The sequence below is a fragment of the Entelurus aequoreus genome, linkage group LG03 (genome assembly GCF_033978785.1).
Source record: "Entelurus aequoreus isolate RoL-2023_Sb linkage group LG03, RoL_Eaeq_v1.1, whole genome shotgun sequence".
Classification (NCBI taxonomy): domain Eukaryota; kingdom Metazoa; phylum Chordata; class Actinopteri; order Syngnathiformes; family Syngnathidae; genus Entelurus; species Entelurus aequoreus.
In genome coordinates this window covers 34,483,657-34,495,682 of record NC_084733.1, presented here as the reverse complement: position 1 = coordinate 34,495,682, position 12,026 = coordinate 34,483,657, and the positions used below count along the sequence as shown (strand labels likewise).

The window sequence follows — 12,026 nt, the reverse complement described above, 5'->3', positions numbered from 1 at the left end:
TATTCTAGTTTCAAACATGTTTTACTCAATATAGGTCATAAAATCTCAGCAACAAGCTGTAATATCTTACGAGATCATTTAGGACCAACACACTTAAAACAAGTAAAACACTCTAACATAAAATCTGCTTAGTGAGAAGAATTATCTTATCAAACAGAAAATAAGCAAATGTCACCCTTATTTGAGATATTTAATCTTACTTAGATTTCAGTTTTTGCAGTGTAGCAAATACACATTATTCTGGTGCTGCATGTTATACATACTTTGTACCAAAATGTACCTGCATGGCTGTAATTATTTTTGTTTTGGCTATGTGTTTTGTGAGCTTTAAAGCTTATACTTGCATTGTGTCAGTGTTGATGGTTGACAGTAGCAGCAGAAGACAGTACAGTATGTAGGCAGGCGTGTGTGTTTTGCAAACAACACGGTCTTTTATCCTACAAGTATTTTTTATGTGGGTGTGTATGTGTGCACTACAACTGCAAACCACATTGATGCAAACCGTTTGAAAAGGAATGTGTTAAAAAGCTTCATGGTCAACAGCTGTTGAGAATAGGGAATATTATCCTACCCTATTTTCAGTACTCTCATGCTAACCTATTTTTTGGGGGCCAAAAACAGTTGCCTAGAATTGTCACCAATTGTATTGCTTGTTTATCCTACTGTAAATGTCAAAGCATTTTTTTTTGGGGGGACCTCCGTTGTATTTTTCAAGAAACAGCGGTACCTCGGCTTACAAGTTTAATTGATTTTGTGATGGAGCGTGTAACCCAACATATGCGTAACTCAACATATTCCCCATTTAAATTAATAGGGACAAGCGGTAGAAAATGGATGAATGGATACAATTACATTAACATGATGTGTAACATAAAGTACTGTGCTTTTTAATAAGAAAAACAAAATTCTAGATAACGAATATTGTATCAAAAACAACTACCGTATAGTAGTTTTAAGGAGTAATGTAATAATAATGTACAATATTTACCTCGGAGAGTGGAATTCTGCAGTATTTCCTGAAAGCTGCTTCTCGGTCAAACACACCATCTAAAGCTTCTTCATATTTTCGCAGATAAATGCCCACCGTTTAGACCAGAGGTCCCCAAACTTTTTGACTCTTGGGCCGCATTGGGTTAAGAAAATTTGTCCGGGGGCCGGGCTGTATATATATATATATATATATATATATATATATATATATATATATATATATATATACAGGTATATATATATATGTACAGTATATAATATATATATATATCCATCCATCCATCCATTTTCTACCGCTTGTCCCGTTCGGGGTCGCGGGGGGTGCTTTAGCCTTTCTCAGCTGCTTTCGGCGGGGTACACCCTGGACAAGTTGCCACCTCATCATATATATATATATATTTATATATATATATATATATTCCGGCCGCGATGATGTCACATTATCGACGGGGAAATGCATTTTTAGACATGGTTTGCCTGTACGCTAAGTTAATGTAATCAAGTTGACATAAAAGGCACTTGCGCTACTCAACGCAGTTCTCGTGTACCCATTGTCCTGTTGGATTAAACTCAGAGCTAATGATAAACAGAACCCACAATATAAATAAGTCATATTCTATTCGGAACAGTATGTAAGTATTCCTCATGCTAATTGAATAACACAGATACACACTTCCACAGACTGAAAATGTAATTTGCAATATGAGCCAGAACTGAGCACTGAGAGGGGAATACATAAATAGTAATATGACTGAACTAGAAACAGATTAGTTGGCCTATTTTGTTTCGGCATTTAAACTTTCATCGTCCACCACAATTCATGATCACCATGATGCTTGTCATGTTCTATCCATTCCTAAAAGATGTCTTCATTGGGGTCACGTGTGAGCCTATCCCCGCTGTTTCATGGCGAGAGGGTTGCCAGTCGATCACAAGACGCATTAAGAAACAACCATCCTGGCTCACAGTTACACCTATGAGCAATTTAGAGTCTCTAATTTGTTTATGCGTCTTTTTGTGATATTGGAGAAGCATAAGTACCTGGAGAAGATATTGCCCGTTATTGGAAGACATTAAAAACAAAAGTTAAGCAGTCACAGAGGACTTGTGTTCAGCGTCACACTGTTTTTGTTTTATTTGTGACATAAAAAATTATGGATTTTTCTAATTAGTTTCAGTTTAAGAGTATCGAAGCGTTTCGGAGCTCGCTGTGTCGTAGTGTGTTGCGTGCATATATTTTACGCATAAGGAATCTCCTGCGCAATTACGGTCTCATCACCATCCTGCTGACAAATCAGCTTGCCTCGTTTGAAACCTTACAACATGTCGATTCCTGAATCTTAAATGATTTATAGGCGGCAACTCTTATTCCTGGGTTTGGGTTCTCCGCTTTGATAGGATATGAAAGAGAGCATGTCTTCCACTGTATGACTGTCCCCTAATCATGTGCTATAACTTCACCCCCAGTCTTGTCAACACCTTCATTCCTCCTAAAAATAGACAAATGATCATATGGAAAGATGGCAATGCTTACAATTTGAAACGTGAAGGTTGTGCACATTTGGGAAATCAAAAAGGATGAGAGACTGTATGTGGAACAGCAGTTTTTGCGTGGGATTTGTTTTTGCTCTACACGTTCCACAACCCAAATCAAGACCAAAGGCAAACACAGTTGATGATTCACATTTGCCAACACTTTTGTCATAACCCACGTCATTACCAAAATAATTGAAACAAGGCACTGATGGAAATTAGTAGTTAATAGATAGTATTTATTGTCACTATTATAAACCCCCAAAGTATTTTATTTGACAAAAAAAATCTTAAATTCACATAAGACTAAACACAAGGGAGTAAGTCACAGGAAACTAATATATATTATATACAAGAAGAAGAAAACAGTAAAATAGTACCTAAACATATGAGTTGGTTCTCTGACGGAGCTCTTAACTCAAAACACTTCTTTCTCAAATCAACGTCTCTGATTGAAATGAATTCAAATCAATTTATTTCCCCTGGAAAAACAGGACTAAAACAAAAACTTTTATATGATGGGTTATACTTGTATAGCGCTTTTCTACCTTCAAGGTACTCAAAGCGCTTTGACACTATTTCCACATTCACCCATTCAAACACACATTCACACACTGATGGCGGGAGCTGCCATGCAAGGCGCTAACCACGACCCATCAGGAGCAAGGGTGAAGTGTCTTGCTCAAGGTCACAACGGACGTGACTAGGTTAGTATAAGGTGGGGATCGAACCAGGACCCCTTAGGTTGCTGGCACGGTCACTCTCCCAACAGCGCCCCGCCATATTGTTTTTTTATACAATAAGAAATATTGTATAAAAAAACAATACATTAGAATGTACTATACTTGTAACTCAGATTTTTGCTTGCAATATAATGAATAGCATTTAGCCGAGAGACCGCTCTAATCTCAAAACGCTCTTAAATTGAGGTACCACTGGATTTGTTTTGTTAGTTACTTGTAAAAAGACAGAAAAAGCAATGGAAATTACTCCAAGCAATAAGAGGCAAAAGAGGAGTATGACCCAGCCTTAATAAACAATAAAATAATATATATTTGTGAAAACAAAGAAAATAATAATCTTGATTCTAAGCAAGAAATGTATGATTCGGATGGTTGGTTTAGATCAGGGGTCCCCAAACTTTTTGACTAGGGGGCTGCATTGGCATTGGGTTAAAACAATTTGGCCGGGGGCCGGGCTGTATATATATGTATATATATATATATATATATATATATATATATATATATATATATATATATATATATATATATATATATATATATATATATATATATATATATATATATATATATATATATAAATATGTCCACGTATCAATCCAGAGCTAACTCAACAAACCGTAAGAAACGGTCGGTAAAAAGTTTTAAAAAGGGTTCGACAGAGACATTTTGGGGCAACGAGGGGTTCCAAATGGCGATGTGTTCGAAGCAGATGACATAAAACGGCAGGTTTTAAGTTTCATGTCCTGGGTCGAGGAGGAGGAGCCACAGTCCCCCTTTACTGCATACCTCTTGCTTGGTCCCGGCATAAACCGTTTGCTTGCCTAACAGAATTGCTATTGTGACATCCAGTGGACACATTTAGAACAGCAATTTCTTTCGTTCATAAAAAAAAAAATATACTTGGAAAACTCATCACGCGGGCCAGATAAAACTTGTTGGCGGGCCGTACGTTTGACACCCCTGTTCTATAGTGTTTCAGTATGCATTTCTTTCTAGTCCGGTTTTCATGTATCACTGTTACATGCTTTGACAGAAAAAATTATTTCAAAGGCTTCAAATATTCTTTATTGTAAATTTGTACATACATGCAATGTTGTGTTTTATTTATATCATTGGAAAAATTTAAATTATAACTGTAATTAGGAAGCAGATCAAAATGCAGCCATTGGCTGTGTGCTCTTTTGTGGTCATTTGTCTTTAAATATGTCTGTTTCGAACAGTTATACAAATACTGAGACTGTACCTTCAAGTGTACTTTCCAGAGTGTACTGTATATGTGACAAGAAAGGGATGGCCATGGGAGGAGATAGTGAGAAAGGGATCTATTGTTGATGAGATTAGAGCCCAAGTAAAATCAGCACAATTTGCATAGTCAAATTAGGGACCGTTGAACTTTGTAAAGTCCATGCCAGCATTTACAGTGGGACACACTCATTTCCACATGCTTTATGAAGAATCAACTTCTTTAGATTAGCTGTGGACGTGTACGTCGTCTGTTTTGTGAGGTCTTTAAGAGACCAACACCTGGACATCTCTGAGCCCCTTTTTAAAGACTACCCAAGGCTCTAAGGTCGCGGATGTTTGTAAACAAACAAACCAAAATGGAAGGGATAGTGGAAGCGCCAATGTCATTTTCTGCTGAAGTTTCGGACCCCCACTCCTCCAGGACCCCGGGGGTTCAGAGACAGCAGGCCCAACGTGCCCTGACCTCACAGCCTCGCAGAGGATGTGAGAAAATGTGTCAGCCGAGGTGCCTGCTCATCACAATGATCCTGCTCTTGCTTTCTCTTCTTGGCAGCTGGGCGGTTGCTCACCTCACACTGGGGACCCAGGGGGGATCACCTTTCCGGATCTCAGCCAGCTACAACCAGCGAATCCTGGGTGAAACAGCCATGATTGAGCCCAACTTTACCACCAACTGCACCATGGGTAAGCTAAGCTGGACATTTTTTTTCATCTAACAGAAATGTATTGTTTTACATTACAGATTTTGTATATACTGTATACATATTTGCATAACATACTGTTCTTTTATTGTAAATAATCACATGGTTATATGGACGTATTGTCATGTTTAAGTTCCCAACACTGTTACTTTGTTGCAGACAGAAAATTACATGATATAGTAAAATGACATATATTCATATTAGTGTTGTCCCGATACCAATATTTTGATACCGGTACTAAAATTATTTCGATACTTTTCGGTACTTTTTGATACTTTTCTAATTAAAAGGGACCACAAAAAAATGCATTATTGGCTTTATTCTAACAAAAAGTCTTAAGGTACATTAAACATATGTTTCTTATTGCAAGTTTGTCCTTAAATAAAATAGTGAACATACAAGACAACTTCTCTTTTGGTAGTAAGTAAGCAAACAAATGCTCCTAATTAGTCTGCTGACATATGCAGTAACATATTGTGTCATTTATCATTCTATTATTTTGTCAAAATTATTAAGGACAAGTGGTAGAAATTGAATTATTAATCTACTTGTTAATTTACTGTTAATATCTGCTTACTTTCTCTTTTAACATGTTCTATCTACACTTTTGTTAAAATGTAATTATCACTTGTTTTGATACTTTACATTAGTTTTGGATGATACCAAAAATTTGGGTATCGATCCAATACCAAGTTGTTACAGGATCATACATTGGTCATATTCAAAGTCCTCATGTGTCCAGGGACATAGTTCTTGAGTTCATTAACATAATATAATTTTTTTTTAAACGAAAGAAGATGTAGTGGTCGACGTAATCATAGTAGTATCGACTAGATACGCTCATGTGCTTGGTATCATTACAGTGGATGTTAGGTGTAGATCCACCTATGGCGTTTGTTTACATTGTGACGCCGGTGAGCTACGGTGTGTAGTGAAGCATGTTTAGCTATTCCTCGTCCTGCAGGGATGATACTTGCAAGAAACTTACTTTATTTGTCGCCATGGAGGCGAGGATTAGTGATTTAGAAGTAGCTAAAACACTGCCAACTGGGGCTGGACTTTAGCCGCTAGCTAGCTAGCCATGTTTTAAAGCAACTCTTCCTGAGGGCGTTTCAATGTTATAACTTCACCTTTATCTTGAGTTTTTTAGCCAAAATGCGTCTGTTCTCCCTTTTCTGTCTACTCACTGTGTCTGCTTGTAAGTACTCCGTGATTGTGCACTGCCGAACATGCTCGTCTGCTCGTTAAACCAGCAATGACATGACGTGACGACGATGAGGGCGCAGGGGGGTGCGGGACTCGTGCTTTTCAGAGGCTGTATAGTACCGAAAATGATCCATTAGTATTGTGCTGTACTATACTAATACCGGTATACCGTACAATCCTAATTCATATATGTTAGTCCTGTTAAACTAATATTTTAGTCCGATTAATCACACTTTCTAATTGTGAGGAATAGCAATCAGCCGCAGTAAATTACTTGTTTGCATAACTTCAAATTAACTTAAAAGACCTTACTTAATGTTTTGACACAAATACAATTTTATTGTCAGAATGTAATACTCAAGCATTTGTTTTTATTATTTTTTTAATTTTGATTTGCATAATTTTGTTGCCACGGAGAGTAACCTGCACCGCCTTTCAGGTAACCATTCACGTTTAAAGCAAAGGTCAAAATTATTTGCGTGATTAATCAGCGTTTAAACATTATTATTGCATCTGTTTGTGATTAATCCCATTCAGTTGTGATTTTATCAATGTTATATTTTACAGCCTTTACGAAAAACTGCACTTAAAAAAAAAAAATATTCCTCTACCCTATGTGGGATGAGATTACAAATATTTTCCTTTTCGGTGCATCCTAAAAAGTGAAAATAACTGTTAGCAGCTAGGTCCCCAAAAAGAAAAACACTGTCAGCTGTCTGAACGACTACCGGCCAGTGGCACTCACTTCCATCACAATGAAGTGTTTCGAGAAACTGGTCCGGACCCACATCCTCTCATCCCTACCGCCCGCATTGGACCCCCATCAGTTTGCCTACCGAGCCAACAGGTCTACGGAGGACGCCATCGCTACGGCTCTCCACTCCGCCATGTCCCACATGGAGGGGGGGGGGGGGGAGCTATGTACGGCTGCTCTTTGTAGACTTCAGCTCTGCATTTAATACCATCTTACCTGACAGACTGGTGACCAAGCTAGCAGACCTCGGAATATCCAACCCCACCTGTCTCTGGATTAAAGACTTCCTGACTGACCGCCATCAGAGGGTGAGGATGGGTACCCAGACCTCCACAGCCCTCAGCCTCAGCACCGGCTCACCTCAGGGCTGCGTGCTGAGCCCCCTGCTCTACTCACTCTACACCCACGACTTCACAGCCACCCACCCCGGCAATCACATCATAAAGTTTGCCGATGACACAACGGTGGTGGGCTGCATCTCTGGGGTCGACGAGACGGCATACCGGGACGAGGTGGAGCAGCTGGCAGTGTTGAGCAGGGTGAACAACCTGAAGCTGAACCAGCTCAAGACCCAGGAAGTGATCTTGGACAGCAGGAGGAGAAAAACTACCATACAGCCCCTGTACATCGACGGGGGCTGTGTGGAAAGAGTCTCATCCCTACGCTTCCTGGGAGTTCACCTGGATGAGGACCTGTCCTGGAGGACCAACACCACGGCCATCGTCAAGAGGGCACAGCAGAGGCTCTACTTCTTGAGAGTACTCAGGAATCTCCACCTGAGACAGGATCTGCTGGTGTCCTTCTACCGCTGTTCTGTGGAGAGCATCCTCACATACTGCATCTGCGTATGGTTCTGCAGCTGCACAGCAGCAGAGAGGAAAGCTCTCCAGAGGGTCGTCAACTCGGCCCAAAAAAATCATCGGGTGCCCCCTCCCCTCCCTGGAAGAACTGTATAACTCTCGCTGCCTGAAGAAGGCAGCCAACATACTCAAGGACCCATCCCACCCCGGCAACAGCCACTTCGATCGGTTGCCTTCCGGCAGACGTTTCAGAACCATGCGAACCCGCACAAATAGACTCAGGAACAGTTTCTACCCCCGGGCCATAACTGCACTAAACGCAGCTAAATTGTAAAAAAAACAAAAAACAAAAACTCCCTCACGTGCAACATGAGGAAGCCACCGGTCAATCACGATCCGGACCTGTGCAATCAGCGATTACATGCCAACTGGACAATATTTATCATATTTATTCACACAATTAATCCACAATAAAAAGCCTGCACAGCATAGGAGGTAGGAAATGCTGACTCCCACCCCCTTAGCACACTGGGATTCAGCATTACTCCTCTCTAGTCACTTTATACTTTTTACTGTCTCGTTTTCTTTTACATTGCCTCCTAGAGTGGTCTTAGGCCACATTGTATATTGCATATTGTGTATATTGTGTTGTTTTTGTATATTGTGTGGTTTCTTCTTTTTTAAAAAAAATGCAAAGCACCTCAAGGAAGCAATCTAAATTTCGTTGGACCTGTACCTGTACATGCACAATGACAATAAAGATCATTCCTTCATTCATTCATTCATTCATTTTGCTAATTTACAGACGTTTCATGCAGAAAGATACAACCATTCCATCAGTGTGCACCCCATTGAGAGCAAACATTGAAAGTGACTGTTTTTTGATGGTCTTATTTTGTTCATTAAACGTTTAGCACTAGTGCTAAATGATGGTTTAGTGTTTCAATACAGTTGGATTGGCCTAAAAAACAGCTTCTAAAACTTCTACCTCATCCTTCGTATATGTGGGCTCAAAAGGATAAGGTTCTAGATAATCGTTTGTTCCAAAAAAGCTGTCGTTAGCTCTCATCAAGTCAGTCTGCGTTAGTTGCTATTTGATTTTTGAAGTAAATGTGCCCAGAAAATAAGTTCTGGTACTGCTTAAAATGACTAAAATAGTGTAAACATTACATTACCCTGGAAGAGCTCGTTACAATACATATATACTTAGAACATGTATATAAAACATTGTTGGAGGTTTTTAAGAGGCGGAATATGTTAATCCTAATTACTTGCATTGTTAGCCACCTGGTGTTTTTCACTATCTAGAATGCACAGAAAAGGAAAAGACGTGTGTTCTGCATCACTTAAGAATTGTGGAGGATTTCCAAAAAAGTGCAGTTTTCCTTGAATATATATGTAAAAAAACACATTTACACCTAAAAATGTTGATTACAATTAACATGACATGATTACTTAGCTACCACAATTTATAACGGAAACATAAAAAATGTCAAAGTAAGTCACATACACAGCAATAAGACCGGCCTTGGTTTTCCCTGTGTGTAGCTTTTCAATATTTTATAATATAAATGTAATGTGCCTCCTGGGTGACCAAGCTCCCAAAGCAGCTCAAAAAAGTCAGACTGAAAACCATAATCACTGATTTTTTTTCCATTTTTCATTTAATTTCATTACACCATATGCTGGGAGAAAACACATAGACTGTTGGAAAATTAAAAAAAGATTCCTCTCAGTTGAGCTCTAACGACTCTAAAATGGTTATAATATTTCTTATTCCATTTTCTGTGCAGGCCCACAGCAACTTTTACGTTATCAGTTTAAGTGAGCAATATTGATTGATTGTTTTGGCCATAGGGTTGTACGGTATAGCGGTACTAGTAAAGTACCACGGTACTAATGTATCAAAAACGTCACTATACTCCCTTTGGAAAAATACCGCTTCCCGTCGAGACATTGCTGGTTTTACGAGCAGAGGAGCATGTTCGGCAGCGCACAATCACAGAGTACTCACAAGCATAAACAGCATAGAGACAAAAGAGGGAGAATGGATGCATTTGGGCTTAAAAACTAATGATAAACGTGAAGCTATAACACTGAAACGCCGCTTTACAAGAGGTGCTTTAAAACATGGCTAACGAGCTAGCGGCTAATGTCCATCCGTAGTCAGCAGTGTTTTAGTTACTCCTGAATCACTAATCCTCGCCTCCATGGCAACAAATAAAGTACGTTTCTTACAAGTATCATCCCTGCAGGACGAGGAATAGCTAAACATGCTTCACTACACACCGTAAGAGGATACAATAGCTTACCGGCGGCGCCGCTAACAAAAGCTAGCGCTCCTCAATGTAAACAAACGGGTGGATCCACACCTGACATCCACAAAATCTTTTTTTCTGTTTTTTTTAAACTTATGTTATTATCCTCTTCTTCTTATTGTTATTATTGTAAATATGTCCCTAGACAAATGAGGACTCTGAATATGACCAGTGTATGAACCTGTAACTACTTGGTATCAGATCGATACCTAAATTTGTGGTATCATCCCAAACTAATTTAAAGCACGCAAACAACAGAAGAATAAGTGTTTATTACATTTGGCGTAACATTTTAAAACTGAAAATAAGCATAAGTTAAAACAGTCAATGAACAAGATTAATAAAGCTTTGCATGGACTGGCACCTCAGTATATCTCGGACCTCATCCAAATTTACACTCCTGCGCACGCTCTGAGGTCCAAGAGCCAGCTCCAGCTCGTGGTGCCCAAGATCAAACTTAAATCCAGGGGAGACAGGGCCTTCTCTGTGGTCTGCCCTAAGCTCTGGAACACCCTGCCCCTCCATGTTCAAATTGCTCCCACAGTGGAGTGTTTTAAGTCTCGTCTTAAGACCCACTTTTATTCTTTGGCTTTTAACACTAAGTGAGTTGTGTGGTCCTCTGTCCTCTGTTGTCCTCTGTGTTTTTTTTATAAAATTTGATTTCTGTTTACTGTTTTAATTGGTTTTTCCTTTTAAAATCGTTTTTAATCATATCTATTTTAATATTGTTTTGATATTGGTTTTATATTTATTTATTTTTTGTTTTTATTCAGTCATTGGTGGAGCTAAGGATAATATTTGAATATTGTTTTTAATATTGTTTTTAATATTGTTTTTAATCTTGTTGTGCAGCACTTTGGAAACATTTTTGTTGTTTAAATGTGCTATATAAATAAAGTGGATTGGATTGGATTGAATAATATTTTTTTTACAGCTCGCCCCTCATAATTTTGACAAAATAATAGAATGATAAATGACACAATATGTTACTGCATACCTCAGCAACCAAATTAGGCGCCTTTGTTTGCTTGCTTACTACTAAAAGACAAGTTGTCTTGTATGTTCACTATTTTATTTAAGGCCAAAAATTTGATTGCTATAAGAAACATGTGTTTAATGTACCGTAAGATTTTTTGTTAAAATAAAGCCAATAATGCAATTTTTTGGGTCCCCTTTATTTACAAAACTACTATTTTGTCAAAATACTAATTTATTCCAGGATTTGCCGAATACTGCTTGAAAACTTTCACAACTTGTTTACCATCTCATGTCTGAGTTTACTGAATTCACATTTAAAGGGAATGATCAAGTATAGATTAGCCAAGATAAATGTTCACCATTAGCTGCGTGCGGTGGTAGGAAATTAAATCTTACAATTAGCAACAGCACTTAGAGAAAACCCCCACATTTGTTCTACTGCAAGGCAAGGTTTTTCAATGTTCATTATAGTTGTACTTGGGGTATTTCACAGGGCTATAGATTGTACTTATGTGAAAGATTCCTTTAAAGGGGAACTGCACTTTTTTTTAAATTCCGCCTATTGTCATTATGAGAGACAAGAAGACAAAAGGTGTATATATATATATATATGTATATATATATATATATATATATATATATATATATATATATATATATATATATATATATATATATATATATATATATATATATATATATATATATATATATATATATATATATTTATATATATATATATATATATATATATA

At 38.1% G+C, this 12,026-nt stretch overlaps 1 protein-coding gene across 1 annotated transcript in view; it reads left to right on the top strand.

Moving 5' to 3' along the window:
• The first annotated feature begins 5,131 nt into the window (after window positions 1–5,131).
• Window positions 5,132–12,026, top strand: part of alk (ALK receptor tyrosine kinase) — a 289,826-nt gene continuing 282,931 nt past the window's right edge. The window contains exon 1 of the mRNA XM_062041724.1: window positions 5,132–5,198. Coding sequence (XP_061897708.1) covers window positions 5,162–5,198 — 37 coding nt within the window. The 5' untranslated portion in view covers window positions 5,132–5,161. The remainder of the gene's footprint in view (window positions 5,199–12,026) is intronic.